Source organism: Amphimedon queenslandica, unplaced genomic scaffold (assembly GCF_000090795.2).
Source record: "Amphimedon queenslandica unplaced genomic scaffold, v1.1 AMPQUscaffold_13310, whole genome shotgun sequence".
Taxonomy (NCBI): domain Eukaryota; kingdom Metazoa; phylum Porifera; class Demospongiae; order Haplosclerida; family Niphatidae; genus Amphimedon; species Amphimedon queenslandica.
In genome coordinates, this window is record NW_003546454.1 from 120,356 (window position 1) to 142,280 (window position 21,925).

At 35.8% G+C, this 21,925-nt stretch overlaps 5 protein-coding genes and 2 long non-coding RNA genes across 7 annotated transcripts; all 7 read left to right on the plus strand.

Moving 5' to 3' along the window:
* LOC109583360 (uncharacterized) lies at positions 1–1,660 on the plus strand. The gene is made up of 7 exons (XM_019998671.1): positions 1–112; positions 156–411; positions 462–640; positions 701–1,015; positions 1,076–1,196; positions 1,252–1,333; positions 1,390–1,660. The coding sequence occupies exons 1-7, from the start codon at positions 58–60 to the stop codon at positions 1,582–1,584; spliced, it is 1,203 nt and encodes a 400-aa protein (XP_019854230.1). The 5' UTR covers positions 1–57; the 3' UTR covers positions 1,585–1,660.
* A 154-nt stretch (positions 1,661–1,814) lies between these two features.
* Positions 1,815–3,795, plus strand: LOC109583361 (corepressor interacting with RBPJ 1-like). Its single transcript, XM_019998672.1, has 9 exons — positions 1,815–1,918; positions 1,967–2,061; positions 2,114–2,178; positions 2,232–2,242; positions 2,285–2,361; positions 2,506–2,614; positions 2,969–3,005; positions 3,058–3,256; positions 3,472–3,795. The coding sequence occupies exons 1-9, from the start codon at positions 1,847–1,849 to the stop codon at positions 3,767–3,769; spliced, it is 963 nt and encodes a 320-aa protein (XP_019854231.1). The 5' UTR covers positions 1,815–1,846; the 3' UTR covers positions 3,770–3,795.
* Positions 3,796–3,836: 41 nt separating this feature from the next.
* Positions 3,837–7,195, plus strand: LOC100634861 (acyl-CoA dehydrogenase family member 11-like). The gene is made up of 16 exons (XM_019998679.1): positions 3,837–3,988; positions 4,069–4,171; positions 4,273–4,566; positions 4,628–4,745; positions 4,797–4,849; positions 4,892–5,137; positions 5,284–5,387; positions 5,432–5,558; positions 5,621–5,936; positions 5,994–6,092; positions 6,162–6,225; positions 6,276–6,361; positions 6,412–6,480; positions 6,528–6,682; positions 6,735–6,851; positions 6,948–7,195. The coding sequence occupies exons 1-16, from the start codon at positions 3,861–3,863 to the stop codon at positions 7,149–7,151; spliced, it is 2,283 nt and encodes a 760-aa protein (XP_019854238.1). The 5' UTR covers positions 3,837–3,860; the 3' UTR covers positions 7,152–7,195.
* A 2,917-nt stretch (positions 7,196–10,112) lies between these two features.
* On the plus strand, positions 10,113–10,902 carry LOC109583366 (uncharacterized). The gene is made up of 4 exons (XM_019998680.1): positions 10,113–10,425; positions 10,474–10,597; positions 10,647–10,679; positions 10,733–10,902. Exons 1-4 carry the CDS (start codon positions 10,287–10,289, stop codon positions 10,863–10,865), a joined length of 429 nt encoding a protein of 142 aa, XP_019854239.1. The 5' UTR covers positions 10,113–10,286; the 3' UTR covers positions 10,866–10,902.
* A 250-nt stretch (positions 10,903–11,152) lies between these two features.
* Positions 11,153–11,512, plus strand: LOC109583367 (uncharacterized). The gene is made up of 3 exons (XR_002185498.1): positions 11,153–11,244; positions 11,343–11,418; positions 11,472–11,512. It is a non-coding gene; the product is annotated as an uncharacterized LOC109583367 (long non-coding RNA).
* A 241-nt stretch (positions 11,513–11,753) lies between these two features.
* On the plus strand, positions 11,754–19,384 carry LOC100635111 (uncharacterized). Its single transcript, XM_019998678.1, has 6 exons — positions 11,754–12,677; positions 12,724–13,032; positions 13,083–13,262; positions 13,312–13,608; positions 13,657–13,707; positions 13,759–19,384. The coding sequence occupies exons 1-6, from the start codon at positions 12,380–12,382 to the stop codon at positions 18,969–18,971; spliced, it is 6,348 nt and encodes a 2,115-aa protein (XP_019854237.1). The 5' UTR covers positions 11,754–12,379; the 3' UTR covers positions 18,972–19,384.
* A 792-nt stretch (positions 19,385–20,176) lies between these two features.
* LOC109583368 (uncharacterized) lies at positions 20,177–20,413 on the plus strand. The gene is made up of 3 exons (XR_002185499.1): positions 20,177–20,239; positions 20,287–20,316; positions 20,404–20,413. It is a non-coding gene; the product is annotated as an uncharacterized LOC109583368 (long non-coding RNA).
* Positions 20,414–21,925: the final 1,512 nt, after the last annotated feature.

Sequence of the window (21,925 nt, forward strand, 5' to 3'; positions counted from 1 at the left end):
ATTAGAATTTGACCAGCTACGCCTCCCAGTCTCTGCAGAATAGCTGCAGCAAGAAGGATGCTGCTGTTTAGCTTGGCATTTCTTCTTTCACTGCAAGGAGCAAGAGCTCAAAGTAAGAGCAAATTGAAGTGATATTTTATTTATAATCACTGCAGCAGTTACAATATGTAACAATACCGGGCTCAAGGAAGGATCCCTCTACCATCATAGACCCAATTCAGATTACTGCTATGTTCTATTCCTTACAAAAGGGGATTTCTCAACAGCAAACAGGACCTGTGTAAGAAACAATGGCTACCTTGTCAAGATTGACTCTGATGAAGAGAACAATTACATCAGAGACACTTATCTCAATAGTGCTCCGGAATTTTGGATTGGGTTAACTGACCAAGTTACTGAAGGAGTTTTCAAGTACGCATTATTATAATTACAAATTATGTTCATTTATAATATGTTCATAGGTGGGTGGAAGGTGACACGCTGATACTACCCAACATTTCATACACAAACTGGTTTGGTGGGAGTGCAGCAGAGACTAATGAAGTTGCTTTCGATTGCGTTAAATTTACAATTGATGGCTGGAAAGTTCACAATCATTTTTGTGATTCAAGTGTATTGCCATACCTCTGCAGACAGCAAGGTATGCATGCCTATTGCTGTAATGCTCATACAAATAATTATATTTTAATACTTTATATAGTTTGTAGCAGTACTGATGGTGTATCATGTGCTACAATGCCTCCAGTAGCTTCCTCTCCACTTTCTCCTGTCATTATTGCTATTATAGTTGTTGTTGTTGTGATACTGATACTTGTGATAGTAATTATGATTCTCCTGTTCTGCATGTGGAAATACAAGAACGATGCCTTCTATCGATACATTCTTTGCTGTGTTTACGGTGGCTCAAAAACCCAAATTAACAATCTGAAGCAGGAGAACATTAGGCTACGGAAAGAGCTCTCGCAGCAAAAGTTAAACCTCAGCTCAAGCGAGAGATTCCAGCCAGGACAACTATGTAAGTAATAAAGTAAAATGGAATTTCAAAATTCTTTTTACATATTCTTACTTCTTATAGCACGCAAGAACTCAGTGATCACTGATGTCTCTGGCACAGTTCCTGTTGTTGGGTTTGATAAACCCAGAGCTCCACCAGCTCGTGCTATGTCTTTTGCTTCAAACCAAGTCAGGCCTCTATTGTAAGAGGAGTCATTGATGTAAATTTGAAATGATAAATGACAATTTTTTATTTAGAACGCCACAAACAAGTGCTCTTAACCTCAAGCTGCCTCCCAAAAGAGCAATGAGTACTGCTAGTGGATTTTCTTTACCACCTGTAAGTGCTTGCTTTAAATTGAATGCAATAATGAATTTTGGATTTATTTTTGATAGGTGAATCCTAACATGCGTCCCACTTTACCACCAGTTAGAGAGAATTCAGAGGAAGTCTTTCCAACGAAAGATCGTCCCTCAAGCTCTTCATCAAGCAGCAGCAGTAGCAGCAGTCAAAGTGCAGCTCCTGACAAGAAAAATGAAGCAACAAAACAAACTGGAAATGATAGCCAGGCATCATCGGTGGCACCATAATGTATTTTTAAAGTGTGTAACTTTTTAACTTGTAATTTTTGTTCATATTATATTTAAGAAGTTTTCAATCCCATTATCTATGGTCTACTTCAAGTGCAAGGAATGCAGCAACTCTAATGAATGGACTAATGTGCTATTTTTGTTTTGCATGATTGCTAAGCAACAAAATGAAATTCAAACCCCTCAAAAATTTGTATAGATCTACCACCCACGCGTCACAAATAGGCGTGGCGCTAATTGTCTAGCCACGCCCATAACCAAGATGGCGCACAGCTATGAAAATTTTATGGGCAACAAGGATTTTCATCCTGGTAGTTTGAGGAATTTGAGAAAAGTACATGATGAGAAGTAAATAATATTAATGCGAGACTATTGTTGGTAGGTATGGGAGGCTAAGGAACAATTAAAATTGGATGAGAAGAGGCAGGAGGAGCTACGCCAGCAGTACTTCAAAGAACAAGAAATATACAAGTCAAAGTAATGAAGAAATTTAATGTAATTATAACAGTGTACTACTACTGGTGTACAGGGAACTGATTGGGAAAGCAAATCCTATGGATTTCATGTATGAGCCTCCGCCATCATTTGCTAAAGGTAATGATGATGATGATAATCATTATATTATACAAACTAAATTTTCTTTTTAGATGATAAAAAGGTGTGTCTCAGTCATAATGTCTTCCTTTACTATTGTGTTTAGGATAAAGAAAAAGCCGAAGATGGTTCTGCAGTGAAGTTTGACTGGCAGAGACAGGACAAAGCTCCACCCAGAGAGAGGCAAGCAGCACTAAAGTGTACATGTAACGAAAGTGTACATGTGACATTTTTTATGAGCATTTGAATGCATTATGCATGATTGCAGTCTACATTTTAAAAGTCTACAACAGCCTCACAATGTTATTGCCAGCATTTTTTATTTAGTTTTGCTAAGGACAACGATCGTATAGTTGACCAACCGTTTGGTATTGAGGTTAGAAATGTGAAGTGCATCAAATGTGGAAAATGGGGACATATTAATACTGACAAAGAGGTAACTAACAGACATGGGCGTGATGGGGCTGTAATAAATCTGTTAAAAATCTGGCCAAAGACCATAGACTATATATAATGCATAGTATTTTCTCAAAATCACTAGGAAAGCATTCTCCATTTTAATGATTTTTCCTGATGCATATACTGTACAGGTTCTTACGTTGTTTTTAAAGTTTAGCTAATTACGATCAAAATTAGATTTTTTGCAAATTTTAAGTTGCTCAAAAACCAGGCCAAATTTGTCCCTGTACATGGTCTCGGGCCAAATTTTGCCAAAAATAACTAGGTAAGAATTTTAATTTGTGTGAAATAAGAAAATGGAGAAATGATGTGTGCTTTGTTGTTTTTGTAGTGTCCATTGTTTGGAAAAGCAAGGCCAGAGAGTCAAGGTACGTGAAGACTATATTTTATAAGTTTATCTTATTGTTAACTCTCTACTAGCCAAACCTTTTGAAGTACCAATCATAACCGACTGGGACAGTATCAATGATGGCCTAAAATTCAAACAATGCGTCAAAGATCGTGTCATAGACTCCAGTGATCCTCTTCAGCAGTTTGTTGTCTCTGATGATGATGAAGAAAAGGAATTAGCAAAACTCTTAGAACAATTTCCACCCGAGCAACGCAAACGTCTACTCAAGTGAGACACCAATTATTCATATTATTTCTATTACTGTACCACTGCTAAATTTTTTGAGGGCTGTGATATAAGTTTACAAAAATGAAGTCTAAAAATAGATTTTTCAGCAAATTTGTGAAATTTACACCCCTTGAAAGTCTTGCGCTGTACTGTATTATTTTTACATAGCATTTTAATTTTAATTAATGATAATAATAATAATTATTATTATTTAGGAAGCTCACTAAAGCAGAAAAGAATGATAAACATCAGAAGAAAAAACATCGGAGGAAGGAGGAGGAGGAAGAGGAAGATTTGAGTGAAGAAGAGAGAGTATCGTCAAGAAGATCACAATCAAAGCATAAATATCATCATAAAGATAGCTATGATGAGAAATCAGAGAGAAAGAGGAGAAAGAGAGAGAGTGAGAGCTCTCGGCTCAAGGACAGTCACCGACACAAAAAGAAAAAACATCACAAAAGAAGAGACACAGATAGCAGTGACAGTAGTGATGAATGGATAAAAAAAAGATAAAATTAATAATTACCTTTTAATTTAAATGTGTGGGTACCGGGTGGTGCAATGAGTGGGCGTGGTTTAGCTACATTTGGAGGTGTGGCTGAAAATGTCTGACGACCTAATCGACGTTCCAGCTAGGCACAAGTTTAACTTGGACAGACTGCACATATTCCTACACGACAAGCTACCAGGATTTAGGTGTAACAAAGGAAAACTAAGAATACATCAATTTAAGTGAGGCCAAGCAAATGATTGAGAGAGAAAATAGCTTTTATTTTTAATCAAAATGATGACAATATTATGTACTTCTCTAGACATGGTCAGTCTAATCCAACCTTTCTGATTTCAACTGACGCTGGACAGGAGTATGTATTGAGAAAGCAACCATCAGGGGAGCTGCTGTATGGAGCACATAGGGTATGTCAAATTATCAATTCACATTATGTACCAGACCCTCCCTTTTTTCCTGCACCAAACCCCTAGTATCAGTAATTTCATTTCCATCTTTTCTTATTCAGGTTGATAGAGAGTTCAAAATCATGACGGCACTCTTTTCGGTCAATTTCCCGGTACCACGCCCACTCTGTCTCTGTACTAATAATGATGTTATTGGTGCTAGCTTTTATGTGATGGAGAGGGTGCGTGGGCGGATATTCCGACAAGCTGCATTCCCTGGAGTGAGTCCGGATGAGAGGAGACTACTATACAAGTCACTGGTTGAGACGCTGGCACACTTACATTCGATTAATTGGAAGCTATTAGGACTCAAGGGATATGGGGGGAGGAGCAAGAAAAGCTACTGTGAAAGACAGGTAAGTTATCATCAAGCTTTTGTAACCAATCTGTTGTAATTATTATCTTATTTTATTTTAGGTTACTGTGTGGTCCAGTAATTATCGTATGTCTTGTATTGATGGTGAACCGGCAAATGAAATGGAAGTGCTGATGGATTGGCTGCCTAGAAACATACCAGACCAACCTCATCCAATCTGTATGTTCTTTCATTATTATATAAATACTATGTATAATTATATTTTTGCAGGTATAGTTCATGGCGATTATAGACCTGAAAATGTAATTTTCCATCCTACTGAAGTAAGAACTAATAATTGAGACAGTCCCTTTATATTCTATTAGCCTAAAGTGATAGCAGTTCTTGACTGGGAGCTGAGTACATTGGGGCACCCATTGTCTGACTTGGCTCATCTCTGCATGATATACCTTCCATTACCAAATGAGCTAACTGTTCATAGTGTACCAGGTGCTCCTACTGAGGCTGCATTAACTGGATGGTATTCAGAGATTGCTAGAATACCACATCCCATACCAAACTGGCCTTACTTTAGAGCTCTTGCCTGCTTTAGAATGGCAGCAATCGCACAAGTAAGAAAGTAATGCAACTTTTTCCTATTACACATATTGGGAAAATTATTGTCATGTGTCATTGAGCATGTGTAGAATAAAACAATAATTATGGCAGACTTTATTATTGGCAGTCAATTATAATGTACTTTTAAACTTGATTTTAGGGTGTGTATGCCAGAGGTCTTCATGGCAATGCCAGCAGTAGCTTCACTGATAGATTCAAACATGTTGTTCGTCCACTTGCAAAAACTGGATGCTCTTTCTTTGAGTATGCAGTGTTATTATCATACTCTATTATATAATTATATTTAGTCCCAGGTTTGTTGCTAACTATCCATTCCCGTCTTACTTGGAATCTGGCAAATTTTCTCAGAGAGGACGTCAGATATTAGCTCAAGTGAAAGAGTTTATGGATGACTACATTTATCCAGCAGAGAAGGTCAGTTAAGAAATGGAGAGGAGAAATGGCTAATGACAATTTATCATGTTTTGTGTTTTTAGGAGGTTTATGAATATGTTAGTAAGCCAGAGAATACATGGACTATTCCTCCTATCATTGAAGAATTGAAGGACAAAGCTCGTATGGCTGGTTTATGGAACCTGTTCCTCTCAGGAGTATCAGGATTGAGCCAGTTTGAGTATGCTCCTATGGCCGAAGAGATGGGGCGGTGTCCTTTTGCTTCTGAAGTGTTTAATTGCAATGCTCCTGATACTGGGAATATGGAGGTACTGTACTTGTATGGGAATCATGAGCAGAAGGAGAAATGGTTGCAGCCATTACTGAATGGAAAGATAAGATCCTGCTTCTCAATGTCGGGTAAGTAGAGAAAGAGATAAAGAAGAGGATTTATTGAGTGTTATTGAACTTATGTAGAACCAGATGTAGCATCCAGTGATGCTAGTAACATGCAGTGTACTATCACTAGGGTAGGGAATGAATATGAGGTCAATGGAATAAAGTGGTGGTCCAGTGGTAGGTATCATTAAAATTATGTCATGTGACATAATCATGAATCATTCATGTGATTATAATTTATTTTAGGTGCCGGGGACCCAAGATGCAAGGTAGCCATTGTAATGGGAGTGACTAATCCTAATGCTGACAGGTTCTTTAATGTATTTCATTAACCTTTAGCTTTGGGTTCACTTACTTTAGACTCAAGAGACATTCCATGATTATTGTTTCCTTGGACACACCTGGGGTCAAAAAGATTCGCCCACTCTCTGTCTTTGGATACCTTGGTAGATTAGATTTATTATTATTATTTATTTATTTATTTATTTATTGTTAGATGCACCTCATGGTCACTATGAGATCAATTACGATCATGTTAGAGTTCCAGCTGGTAACCTCATCCTAGGTATTTTAAGTATTAAATGTACTTTAATATACTCTCATTCTTAACAGGTGAAGGTAGAGGGTTTGAGATAGCCCAAGGTAGATTGGGTCCAGGCAGGATACATCACTGCATGAGGTCCATTGGTGTAGCTGAGAGGACATTAGATCTCATGTGCAGTAGAGCTCTCTCTAGGGAAGCTTTTGGAAAGAAGCTAGTGCATCAGGTATGGAGGAATGATCATTATTAATGTATCGTATCTCCTTCTTTACCTTTAGCAAACTGTTAGGACCTCTATTGCTGAGTCAAGGCTTGAGATTGATCAGTGTCGGCTGTTGGTTCTTCATACTGCTGCAGCTGTTGATACACTGGGACCGAAGAAAGCTCGTAAACAAGTAATTACCATTTACTATTATAGCTGTGTGTTTATACTTTTTTACTTTACCAAACACACAAAAAGTATTAATTTTCATTCATTTATCCATTAACAGATTGCTGCAATTAAAGTTGTTGCTCCACGCATGGCATGCAGTGTAATTGACAGAGCCATACAGTTGCATGGGGCACTGGGAGTGTCACAGGATAGTCCATTGGCTCACTGGTATGTGTATGCTCGCTCATTAAGAATTGCTGATGGACCTGATATTGTACACCTGGAAACTGTGACTAAGGAAGAGTTGAAAGCTAAACTTTAATATTATCTATTATTGTGTGGAAATTTTAATAAGTAACAAAATGATTTATTATTATTATTAGCGTTAGCAATAAGCTGCAGTTACGTGTACCATTCATCATGAAGATGCTTTGACTGCATTCAATAATAGGTTTATGGCATGGTGCATAGTTTATTCTTTAATGATGTATTAATACCATAAACATATTATTCATAGCATTGTGCGATGATGAGAAAACAACATATTACAAGTTTATTCATAAAAGCGTTTGAGAAGGAAATGCAACAGGAGCAGTCCATAGTATTATTCATAATGGGTAAAATGGCAGTGTCAGTGCTAATGGTGTCTGTTGTCTTCTTGTTGAGTGTCAGTGAAGTCATTAGTCAGTGTCCACCTTCCTCAGGTAGACACTGGATGAGTATAATAACAACTGTATAGGTTTTTATAGGTATCTACCTGATGCATAATGGAAACTGCTATACTAATGGATCATATTTTTGGGATAGTAGTGTCAATGCAGCTAATGAAGCTATATCATGTGTGTTACCTGGTACTAGTCTAACTACTGGTCAGTGGGTTAGAGCTGCTGATCCTGATGATCCTGTTGACTGTAACAGTAATAGTGCCAGTGATCCTTTCCTTTGTACTAATGTTACTTCACCTAATGCTACTCTCAATCTTTATCTTGCTCAGGGACTATCAGCAGCTCAAGAAGGCTGGTATAAGTGTTGTCTTCCTACTAATTGTTCAGATCCTAACACTAACATCATCTTTGCTAATGTATTCAGTAAGAGGAGACTATAATCACTTACTGATGTAATAATTTCATTTGTAGGATATTGTGAAGTAGAATCATTTACTGTTGCTGGTCTTCCTTCTGATATGACAGTATATCCTCAGGAATACAAACTGAATTGTACTAAAATCGGGTACAATAAGTATGGTATTAGTATGAGCATTGGTAGCACTGCACTGGTTAGATACACTAATTGTGAAGATTATGTACATCATTCCCCTTGTCCTGGTACTGAGTTAGTTGATAGCACCAACACAATAAGATATACTGTTAATATCACATGGGATGGAATGACTGTCAGTAGTGGATCAATCAGTCAATCAACCACTGGAGATCAAATGTACCAGTGTGTACTAGATAATCTTAGTGGTGCTGATAGAACACGTACTTTAACCATTAAAGGTAATACACATACACTTTTACAATAATACATGCAGTTATGTCTCCTTATAGTACCAGCAGCTGCTCCCTCTTCTCTTACTGAGGTCAGCAAGACAATTACCACTATCACTGTCAGTTGGACTGCACTTGATTCAATTGATGCTGATGGATATGTAGTCAATGTCACTAGTGACACTGACACTGTGCAGACAGTACAGGTGGAGGGAAGTAGTAATAATACAATCACACTGAATGGGCTGAAAGGGGGAACAACTCATAGCACCACAGTCAGAGCCTATCAACAATTACTGGGACCTGCTAGTACAATCAGTGTACAGACCTTACCAGGTATTGCTACTGTACCTTTTAATGTACTTGTAACATTGTTGATGTATTTCTAGTTATTAGTTCAATTAATTGGACACTAGTATCATCCATTACACAACTCAATAATACTCAATATCGTATTGATTGTCTCACAACTACTGATATAAATCCTTCAACTGATGTTTACTGGTTAGTGAATGAAATGATGAAGAGTAACTCAATGTATACATCAATTGATGTCCTGACATACAACAACACACTACTGGTATATCCTGATCCACTGGGAGTGTCAGTTAATGTTACCTGTATAGCAATGATTGGAGGAGTCAACTACAGTCAATCTGTGATATTACATGGTATGATTAAAGTACTTTAATTAATAGTAGATACCTTAATTTTTAAAAATTTCCTAGCTCCTAGTGGTCCTCCAAATAATGTGCGAGGGTTTATATTAAATGCTAACAGCATTAAAGTGAACTGGACCAATTCATCAGAGACTAATGGATATGTAATTGAGTATACTACTGGAGGTTTAACCAGGAATGTAGTACCTACCAGTGAAAATGAAATTGTACTAACAGATCTCTCACCATCAATGAATACCTATAACATCAGTGTGTACTCATATATAGATCTTCCTTCAGTTAATAGTACAGTAACAGTGTTAAAGTTTGATGGTGAGTTACTATCATTGTGAGAGTGTAATTGATATCTGTTGTAGTTCCTAGTCCTGTAACTAGTCTTTCAGTATCTAATGTCTCAACCACTGGTATTACAGTGAACTGGATTATTCCCAGTAGTGACAACTATGTAACATACTACACCATCTCCTATACTCCACCTTGTCCCCAGTTATCATCAGTGAATGAGACAGTCTCTGTTGCTCCTCATCAGTCCACTACAACATACAGTTATACATTAATAGGTCTGTACAGTGGTATGAATTATACCATCACAGTGAGAGCTGGTAATGTACTAGGAGAGTCTGAATTGAACATGGCTAGATCTATACAAACTGAAGCAATAAGTAATGATATTATTTATTTCACTAACTTATAGTTACCTTATAATTTATAGTTCCTAGTTGTTGGCCTTCATCACTTCAAATTTTACCTGTAAATTTTACAGCTAATAGATTCACTTGGAATGAGGTTAATTGTTCTCAGCGTAATGGTCTAATCACAGGCTATACAGTCATTATCAGTAACAGTAGTATCACATACAACCTCACCAGTACTGAGAGATATTTCATATTGAATGATCTAGTATTTGGTACTGAGTATAACATCAGTGTAGCTGCTGTCAATTCTGTTGGAAGAGGTCCCTTCAGTGATCCAATTGTAGTAGAGATTGGAATAGGTATGTAATTATTATACTATATCAGTTTTGTGAGGATAAGTTTTTATTTAGTACCTGGTCCAGTTGGTTCAGTATCCAGTATCATGGACACTACATGGGCTGTTATCTCATGGAGTGTACCTAGTTATATTCCATCAGACTATCCCATTGTCACATATGAGATAGGATATCATATCTTACAGTCTGAAAACTGTATAATAGCTACTAATAATTTTAATACTGATGCCACAGAAACTGTTGATACCCCCAGTAGCAGTACATTTAGATCTATTAACATTACTGGTCTTAATGCTATGTCTTGTTATATTTTTGGTGTACGTGCATACACTGATAATGGATATGGACTATGGACAATTATTGCTAATGAAACACTAGAACTACTAATTCAGCCACCTTCAAGTGCATTAGTATCAACATCACCTTCAATATTCAGTAAGTATATTATCTATCATTAAGAATTAACCATTAATTTATAAACAGTATATCCAAGTACTACTTCAAGCACATTATGTAATGATAGAGATATTGCATTTAGTGTGTCAGTAGGTGTATTGTTTATTTTACTGACTGTAAGTGTCATTTTCAATATATATTCCTTTATAAGGTACTGTTAATGAGTCATTTTTATAAATTATTAATTTGATATCTTTCAGAATGAGAGGTCCTAAAGGTACCAAACAAGCAAAGTAAGCATGATTATGGACTAGCTACTAACTGATGCACATCAATCACATTGTAGAGCTGATGATGATATTGCAATGCAAGTATGTGAACCATATGATCTTCACAAGACTAAACTAAGTGAAGAGAACAGAGTCTATGATGAATGTCAAGTGTCACCTGATGCTGTTTATGAGACTATGCCACAATGACTTATTATTGTGATCGTTAACTTTACAGTTTTGTAGTTTCAGTGTATCCTTTTAAAGATATTGTTTCTTTTTAACATCTAGAGCAAAATGTAAAATAAACAACAGGATTTTTTCCTGTTGACAAAACACTTTGGTGATTAGAATCCTTAACTACCCTATCACCTACTATGCATGGTTTGCTATTTATTTGAATTGAAATCTTGCAATGCTCCTACTATTATAAATCATAAATTATATTATTATTATTATTATGATAGCATATGTGGGAGTAAGAGAAAGCCCATTTAGGATTATTTGAAAGACTAGTTAAGGAAAGAAGAGTGAGACCTACTGCTTTGATGCCTCTGTGGAACATAGCTGGATGCAGGATGTGTACTGGGTATGATATAACAGTCACTGCAATTACTCATTAATAACTTAAATGTATTCCTTTCTCCTTTGTCCTATTCTCCACTCCTCTCTCTCTCCCATTATCAGGTGCTGGTAGTGCATTATTAGGTAAAGAGGCAGTAATGGCTTGTACTGTTGCTGCTGAACAAGCTTATTACAATGAGTATGTTAATATTGATGGAGCCTCACAAAAATGGTCATTTTATGTTTACATAGTCAGTTAAGGGAGCTGTTGAATAGAGAAGAAAAAGATGAAGAACTTTTAAAAGTATATCTCCATTTTGTTGTGTTATACTATGCAATAGATCTATATGTAGTACGTTATTGGACGTTAGCTCTAATTGTTATTTTTTAGTGTTCTTGTTTGTTGTTTATTACTAGAGTGTAAAGGATTGTAGAGATCATGAACTGGATCATCTTGAACTGGTTTAGAACATGATGCCGAACATATAATAAAAATTATACCTATTATATTATGCATTGTATGTTGTAATATGTATGACATATGTATACATGTAATTAGTAGGTTGTGTATTTTGTGTTAATTAGTATTTACATAAACATATGCTTTTAATTAATGTATGATCTCATGTTCCTATGGCCTTATGCCCTCTTTTGTGTAATGTACAATGAGCTGGACAGCTCTGTCCAGCTCATGAGGACTCACTTGTCTACTAGGACTCACTTGTCTACTCCATATAGACCCTTTGTTAGTTACCTGTGTACAATAGTGTCCTTTCTTTGTTATGTTTTGTATTTAAGTTCTGTAATCTTAGAGCATTTTCATTTTCTCTTTTTGTTGTAAAAGTATTTTAACTTGATCTCTGCTAACTTTACTACGTGCAGCAACTCTAGCTAATCGCTATTGTAGTGCTGATTCTCAATATTGTATGTGTTATTATCGTTTAAGCTCCAGGTTACCAGATATTCTCACAAATAATAAGAACTGGATGCAAGGCAGCAATATGGCTATTAGAAAGACATTTTATGTAGCCACACCTTTCACCAGTAGGAGTATCAAGTTTGCATACCAAACCAAACTAAAGAGTCAAGAGCCCTTTAAAAGCCTCTCATTTTGACAAACTTAGTCTAATTCATCCCCTCGTTTCTTTTCTTCCGCAGAAATGGTTGATCTTTCTCAGTGGAGAGCTGCCATTGGTCTTTGGCACTGTCGTTTATGTAGCAGTCACCGTGGAGCAGGGTTACGGAAGTCACAACACGGCAATAGCCATCAGACTGAGGTAACTGATCCTCTAGACTGGATGAATAATGAAACTACTGGTACTGGAGCTAGGGTCTGTGGTGTGAAATTTGCGTGGCTTGTTGGATGCTCTTGTTTTCTATTGGTATTTTTATTATTTCAGTTGATCCTTCTATCAGGAGATGTGGAACTGAATCCTGGTCCTATCACTATTGAACAAGGCAAGTATGCACTGCACTGTAGATCTGATTGATTAATTTTTAATAGCTTGTAAACTGATTGAGGAGTCCCTTCGCATGCATTCTGATGAATTAGAGAAAGCATCAAATTACTACATGAAAGAAGCAATTGCTCAGATCTTTGCTGTTAACTTAATATCTCAATCAGTTTCATTAACATTCAATGGCATTATTGATGAGTTAATGGCTGAGTTGCATTCAATACAAGGTGTATCACACTTGATGGACCGTTATGAGCTATTTCTTGGTTGTATTTTGTCTCAAGGTGAAGCCCATGAAGATTTCCATAGTCATTTAGCAGCAGAATGGTTCAGAATTAAACTTCAATTAGAAGAAGGTAAATGCATGTAAATTTATTTTATTGATTTTTACATTTGGTGTACGCAGTGTCTGTAGATGTTTCACATGAAGTTGTTTCTTCTGATATCATCAATAAAATTCAAGAACAGAGCAACAGAACAACGCCAGAGCAACATCCTCTGTCAATTTCATTGCAAGAAAAAAATTTCCAGGCTGAGCCTATGTCTCCTCATCACAGCAATAAAACTGGTTCATCAACAGTAAGAGGTAAAAAATGAATGTATGTTACAAATTAACTTTATATTAAATAAAATAGAGTATGACACATTAAAGAAGAATTTTGCCAATATTTGTATCACATTAGCTGGAAATGTTGAAGTCATATCTCAATTGAATGATTCTCTTTTCTCACTCGAGTGTATTCCTGAAGCAGTACATATTGCAGTTCAGAATACTAGCATTTCTCCTTATGACAGAGCTAACAAATTAGTCTATTCATTATTGTCAATACTTAAGACCCATTCAAATCCTAGTGGTGTATTTTTTTCTTTCATTACTTCACTAAAAGAAGTTGGGCTAACTGTAATTTCTGATACACTATCAAATAACCACAGTAAATGATTTTTTTATGATGCATATGTTTTAAGTCAACTTTGTTTAGACGTTCCTCTACTAATTGAGTTACATAGTTCTGATAAACATGAAGTGACAAGTAAAGAATCCGAGTATTGCTAATTAAATGTTTAATTCTCTTTATTAACAGATTCATTACATGAAAGTCAAGTTAGCATTAGAAGAGCTCAAAATGAAGTAACTGTCAGGATCAGTTCAGAAAGTCAAGTCTTACAAAATATTCAAGATCTAAAAAGAGACTTTACTTCTTTGGTAACAGAGATCAGAATAATCCTAGCTGAATCTACCAGCACTAAAGAAATAAAGGCTATATGCATATATGTTGAAGAATATCTTGGTGTAACTGGTCTATCTGAAATTACAAGTGTTGATCACCTTTTCAGTAAGATTAAGCCACATTATTCATTTCTTAACTGTCACTTGGTTCATGAAATAGCTGGAATGTTTTTGCCCACAAAATGTGATGTACAAATCAAAATAAGAAATTATGTGCAAAAATTAAATACATTTGAAAAATCATCTTCTTTGCAGCATATAATAGATATTATAGAAGAAACAATAGAGCCCACTCATGACTCAACTGATGCAGTTTGTGAAGTTGTTTTTAAACTTGACAGAAGGTGGGGGCCAGTAATACTAGCAAGCTTTAAAAAAGTTATCTACCACCTCTATAGTGATGATAGTAGAGTGTTGAGTCACATTCGCATTGTTAAAGGATCGATATGCATCAAATATTCAGCACCAATTTCTCAATCTGAACCATTGATAAAAAAAGCATTCTCAAAAATAAGTTTTATGTATCAAATTGGTATAATTGAAATGAGAGTTTGTGATCACTTTATCTTAAAATCATTTGATGAATGTGTCAACTTTGAAAAATTTCTCCTTGATATTGCTAAATCAGGTTCCCTTATGCAATGGCATTTGGAGCTACTTTTACAGTTAAAGATTAACATAGATTATAAAAATGAGGATGAACAGACAGCTCTTATGATTGCCAGTGACAATGGCCATTATCAGATTGTGGAATTGCTACTTAGAGAAGGTGCTGATACTAAACTCCAAACTCATAGCCAAGGAGCAACTGCATTAATGCTGGCCAGTGCTAAAAGTCATACGCAAGTTATTGATTTATTACTGAAAAATGATGCTAATTTTAACATTCAAGATAAAAAAGGGCAAACTGCTCTGTATATAGCTAGTAAAAATTGTCATCACCAAGTTGTAGAACTGTTACTCAAAGAAGATGCCAATGTTAACATTCAGAATAATAATGGATGGACTGCTCTAATGATTGCCAGTCAGAATGGTCATCACCAGATTGTGGAACTGTTACTTAAAGAAGGTGCTGATGTTAACATTCAAGACAATGATGAAGAGACTGCTCTTATGATTGCCAGTCAGAATGGTCATCACCAGGTTGTGAAATCATTATTAACAGAAAGTGCTCATGTTAACATTCAAAATAATAATGGATGGACTGCTCTAATGATTGCCAGTCAGAATGGTCACCACCAGGTTGTGGAACTGTTACTTAAAGAAGGTGCTAATGTTAACATTCAAGACAATGATGGAGAGACTGCTCTTATGACTGCCAGTCAGAATGGTCATCACCAGATTGTGGAATCATTATTAAAAGAAAGTGCTGATGTTAACACTCAATTCAATGATGGATGGACTGCTCTAATGATTGCCATTCAAAATGGCCATCACCAGGTTGTAGAACTGCTACTAGATGAATCTGATGTTGACATTCAAAGCGGTAATGGATGGACTGCTCTAATGATTGCCATTTATAAAGGTCATCACCAGGTTGTGGAACTATTACTTAAAAAAGGTGCTGATGTTAACATTCAAAACATTAATGGATGGACTGCTCTATTGATTGCCAGTGAAAATGGGCATCACCAGGTTGTGGAACTGTTACTTAAAGTAGGTGCCAATATTAACATTCAAAACATTAATGGATGGACTGCTCTAATGATTGCCAGTCAGAATGGTCATCACCAGGTTGTGGAACTGTTACTTATAAAAGGTGCTGATGTTGACATTCAAGACAATGCTGGAGAGACTGCTCTTATGACTGCCAGTCAGAATGGTCATCACCAGATTGTGGAATCATTATTAACAGAAGGTGCTGATGTTAACACTCAATTCAATGATGGATGGACTGCTCTAATGATTGCCAGTCAAAATGGTCATCACCAGGTTGTGGAGCTGTTACTCAAAAATGGATCTGATGTTAACATTCAAAGCAATGATGGATGGACTGCTGTAATGATTGCCATTCAAAATGGTCATCATCAAGTTGTAGAACTGTTACTTAGCAACAAAGAATCTCATGTTAACAGTCAAAGCAATGATCCTTATGGATGGACTGCACTACTGATTGCTAGTAAAATGAATTATCACAAGGCTGTGGGACTGCTACTTAAAAAAGGTGCTAATACTGAAATTCAAACTTATGACCAAGGGGCAACTGCACTAATGCTGGCTAGTGAGAAAGCTCATACACAAGTTATTGAGTTATTACTGAAGCATACTACTAATGCTAATGTACGAAATAAACAAGGACAGACTGCTTTGTATATAGCTAGTGCAAGGGGTCTACATCAAGTTGTGGAACTGTTACTCAAAGAAGGATCTGATGTTAACATTCAAGACAACAATGGAGAGACTGCTCTAATTGCTGCCAGTCATAATGGTCATCATAAGATTGCAGAACTGTTACTCAAAAAAGGATCTGGTGCTAACATTCAAGGTAATAATAGAGGAGCTGCTCCGATGGCTGCCAGTAAAAGTGATCGTCCTCAGGTTGTGGAGCTATTACTTAAAAATGGTACTGGTACTGAAATTCAAACTTGTGATCAAGGTGCAACTGCACGTCATACACAAGCTCAGTTATTACTGAAAAATAATGCTGATGTTAATATAAAGAATGAAAAAAGGTGGACTGCTCTAATAAATGCTATTATCAATGGTCATTACCAGCTTGTGAAACTGTTAATCAAAGGAGGTGTTGATGTTAACATTCAAGGCAATGATGGAGAGACTGCTCTAATGGGTGCCAGTGCCTATGGTCATCACCAGGTTGTGGAATTGTTACTTAAAGAAGGTGCTGATGTTAACATTCAAGAAAATGATGGAGGAGAGACTGCTCTAATGTTTGCCAGTCATAGTGGTCATTACCAGGTTGTGGAACTGTTACTTGACAATGGATCTTATGTTAACATTCAAGATAAATATGGAGTGACTGCTCTAATGGATGCCAGTCATAATGGTCATCATCAAATTGTAGACTTGTTACTTAAAAAAGGTGCTGATACTGATATTCAAACTCATAAACAAGGAACAACTGCACTAATGCTGGCCAGTGAAAAAGGTCATTCACAAGTTATTGAATTATTACTGAAACATAATGCTGATGCTAATGTACAGAGTAAAAAAGGAAAGACTGCTTTATATGTAGCTAGTAGAGAAGGTCATGACTGGGTTGTGGAGCTGTTACTCAAAAAAGGATGTGATGTTAACATTTACATCAAAAATGGTTGGACTGCTTTGATAATTGCCAGTAAAAATGGTCATCACCAGGTTGTGAAACTCTTACTTGACAAAGGATCTCACGTTAACATTCAAGATAAAAATGGAGTGACTGCTCTAATATATGCCAGCCATAACGGTCATCATCAAATTGTAGAATTGTTACTTAAAAAAGGTGCTGATACTGAATTTCAAACTTATGATGACCAAGGAACAACTGCACTAACACTAGCCAGTGAAAAAGGTCATACACAAGTTATTGAATTATTACTGAAACATAATGCTGATGTTAATGTACAAGATAAAAAAGGGCAAACTGCTTTGTATATAGCTAGTAAAAATTGTCATCACCAGGTTGTAGAACTGTTACTCAAAGAAGGTGCCTATGTTAACATTCAAAATAATAATGGATGGACTGCTCTAATGATTGCCAGTCAGAATGGTCATCACCAGGTTGTGGAACTGTTACTTAAAGAAGGTGCTGATGTTAACATTCAAGAAAATGATGGAGAGACTGCTCTTATGACTGCCAGTCAGAATGGTCATCATCAGATTGTGAAATCATTATTAAAAGAAAGTGCTGATGCTAACATTCAATTCAGTGATGGATGGACTGCTCTAATGATTGCCAGTCAAAATGGTCATCATGAGGTTGTGGAGCTGTTACTCAAAAATGGATCTGATGTTAACATTCAAAGCAACGATGGATGGACTGCTGTAATGATTGCCAGTCAGAATGGTTATCATCAAGTTGTGGAACTGCTACTTAAGAAAGGATCTTATGTTAACATTCAGAGCAATGATCCTTATGGATGGACTGCTCTAATGATTGCCAGTCACATAGATCATTACCAGGTTGTCGAACTTTTACTTAAAAATGGTGCTTATATTGAAATTCAAACTTGTGATCAAGGTGCAACTGCACTAATGCTGGCTAGTGAAAGAGGTCATACACAAACTGTTGAATTATTACTGAAACATAATGCCTATGTTAATATGCAAGATAAAGGAGGACGGACTGCTTTGTATGTAGCTAGTAAAAATGGCCATCACCAGGTTGTAGAACTGCTACTAGAGGAATCTGATGTTAACATTCAAAGAGGTAATGGATGGACTGCTCTAATGATTGCCATTTATAAAGGTCATCACCAGGTTGTGGAACTATTACTTAAAATAGGTGCCAATTTTAACATTCAAAGTTATAATGGATGGACTGCTCTAATGATTGCCAGTGAAAAGGGTCATCACCAGGTTGTGGAACTGTTACTTGAAGAAGGTGCTGATGTTAACATTCAAGATAAAAATGGATGGACTGCTTTGATGTTTGCCAGTGCAAAAGGTCATGCACAAGCTATTGAATTAATGCTGAAACATAATGCTGATGCAAATATACGAGAAAACAAGGGAAAAACTGCTTTAATAATTGCTAAGAGGAGATGTCACCAAAGAATTGTTGAACTGCTGGATCCTGTTACCAGACAGTCCCAAGTCTTAACTTCTTTATGCAATAACATAGTGACTTCAAGCACTACTATACAATATGATAAACCCTCTACCATTGATACTGCTTATCAAACAATTGGTCTATTGTCATCAGTAAAGGAACATTTTGTGCAAGCCGTTAAACATCCTTTTAGTTCTTTTGATAATAAATCCAAAAAGAATGTTGATACTGAAGTTGAAGAACAAACACAATCCATTTATCATTTATCTAGTAGAGGATCTCAAAAACCAAGCATTAGAAAAAGATTGTTTAGAAGGCAACGTAACGTAACTCTTTACCATGCAAATCCTAACAATTAGATGTAGTTTTGGTAGTTACATATTTATATTGGGTGTACATGTATTTATGTTTCTTATTATTAATATGCTACTAAGAAATTAAAATAATCCAATGATGATTATCACAGGAACACTCTCTAATGTACCGGTATGTAGGCAAAATAAGAGAGAGACAGCATGCATGTGTAATTGTGCATATGTACACGGTCAGTATTACAGTGAACTGGACTATTCCCAGTAGTGACAACTATGTAACATACTACACTATCTCCTATACTCCATCTTGTCCTCAGTTATCATCAGGGAATGAAACAGTCTCTGTTGCTCCTCATCAGCAGTCCACTACAACATACAGTAAAAAGGGAACAAAGCCCTCAAAAAATTTATTATAAATAAAAAATAGAAATAAAACATGTAGGATAAGCAAGGTTAAAAATAGGTAGGTTGAATTAGTGACACAAAAAAGGAAATGTTATACATTAATAGGTCTGTATAGTGGTATGAACTATACCATGACATTGAGAGCTGGTAATCTACTTGGAGGTTCTGAATTAAGCAAAATCATCATACAAACTGAAGTAAGTTTGTATTTTTGATTAAATCATCTTTCATATGCTCTTAGTGCCTAGTGATTGGCCTTCATCAATCCAGTTAATTCAACAGCTAATAATCTCACTTGGAATGAGTTCAATTGTTCCCAGCGTAATGTTCTAATCACAGATTATCAGTAACACTAGTATTACATACAGCCTCACCAGTATTGAGAGATATATCATATTGACTAATCTAGTGTTTGGTACTGAATATAACATCAGTGTAGCTGCTGTCAATTCTGTTAGAAGAGGTCCCTTCAGTGATCCCATTGTAGTAGAGATTGGAATAGGTATGTAATTATTATACTATAATCAGTTCTGTGAGAATGTGTCTTGATAGGTTCAACGCTAATGCTTTATTGACTGCTGCTGTCCCTAGTATTTACACATTTATCAACATTACTGGTCTTACTGATAATTCTTGTTATATTTTTGGTGTAAGTGCATACACTGATAATGGATATTTGCTGTGAACAGTTATATATTGCTAATAAAATACTATATCACCAAGGCAGGAGCCACCTTTGTAGTATATCAACATCACCTTCAATATTCAGTAAGTCTCATATTTGTTATTAAGAAGTAACCATTAATTTATGAGCAGTATGTAATGTAATGAGAGATATTGCATTTAGTGTGTCAGTAGGTGTATTGTTAATTTTACTAACTGTCAGTGTCATTTTCAAGATCTATTAGGTACTAATAAATAAATAAAGCATTTTTGTAAATCTGATATTTTTTAGAATTAGAGGTCCTTGTAACAAGCAAGCAAAGTAAGTATTAAATACAGGCTACTAGATCTATATAATTAACTGACATAATTATGTACATCAATCATTAATTAAATATATACTTCGTAGATCTGATGTGAACCATATGAAATTCGCAAAACTAAACTAAGTGAAGAGAACAGAGTCTATGATGAATGTCAAATGTCACCTGATGCTGTTTATGAGACTATGCCACAATGACTTGTTATTGCAATCATTAACTTTACAGTTTTGTAGTTCGTATCCTTTTTAGGACATTGTTTCCTTTTAATGTCTAAAATACTAAGTAAATGTTTTATTTGTATGTCTAGCAGTTTTATTACCTTTATCAACTAGATCTATAGCCAATTATATAGCTAAGCCATGAAAGTAATCATATTTGAAGTTCTATAGTTAATAGTAAATTTTATAGTCAAGACAATAAAAAATTTTTTGTCTTTCTTTCTAGTGTGATAAATACCATTCTATTAGTTTGAATGGCCAAACTAACTCCGGGAAATACTAGAATTACTTGTGGAAATACATGCAGTAGTTAATAACATAGGTGTAACAATAATTATTGTGGCATAGTTTATTTATTCTTTAAAGGTACAAAAGCATAAAGATATTATTCATAACATTGCAATAATAATATTTCAAGTTATTTATTTAAACTGTTTAATGAGGAAATGTAACAGCAACAGTCAATACCAGTATTGATGATGGGTAAAATGGCAGTGTCAGTGCTAATGGTGTCTGTTGTCTTCTTGTTGAGTGTCAGTGAAGGTATTAGTCAATGTCCACCTTCCTCAGGTAAGACACTGGATGTGTATGATAACAGCTGTATATGTTTTTATAGGTATCTACTTGATGCATAATGGAAACTGTTACCCTAATGGATCATATTTTTATGATATTGATATTAAAGGATACAGTAACAGTATCAAGTGCATTTTACCTGGTTCTACTCTGAATGGTGGAGGGTGGGTTGCTCCTGATGGATTATCAGTTGACTGTAGTACTGATCCTCTTCATTGTAATTTTATATTTTCACCTGCTAATGTCAGTCTTTACATACCTACTGGACAAAGCATTCCCCCATCTAATGATGGCTGGTACAAGTGTTGTCTACCCACTAATTGCTCAGACTCAAACTTGGGCATCATCTTTGCTAATATATACAGTAAGTGATCTCATTACTCTAGTACACATTGTCATTTTACTGTATAGAATGGGCCCAAATTGAAAACCTTACAGTTGATCTTCCTTCAGATATAACAGTTCTACCTCAGAATTATACACTGCATGCTATTAAAATTGGTCACAATGATGATAAAAGGTTTTTACATGCTGCCAATTGGTACTATGAATTTGGTAATACTAGTACTCAACTTTGCAGAGGAGACAGGTACTTATACAATTGTACAGATGACAATGGAATAGCAGTAAATTATGGTAATGGAAGATGGGATTTTACTCTAACTGTTACTTGGAATGGAGAGGCTATTACCAACGGGGCACTGAATCAATCAAACAACAATGGTGATCATGTGTATAGATTCTTTTTGCATTTTGGTCATTATAATATTCATTACTCGGTAACAAGAAATAGATACATCTCTGTCACAGGTCA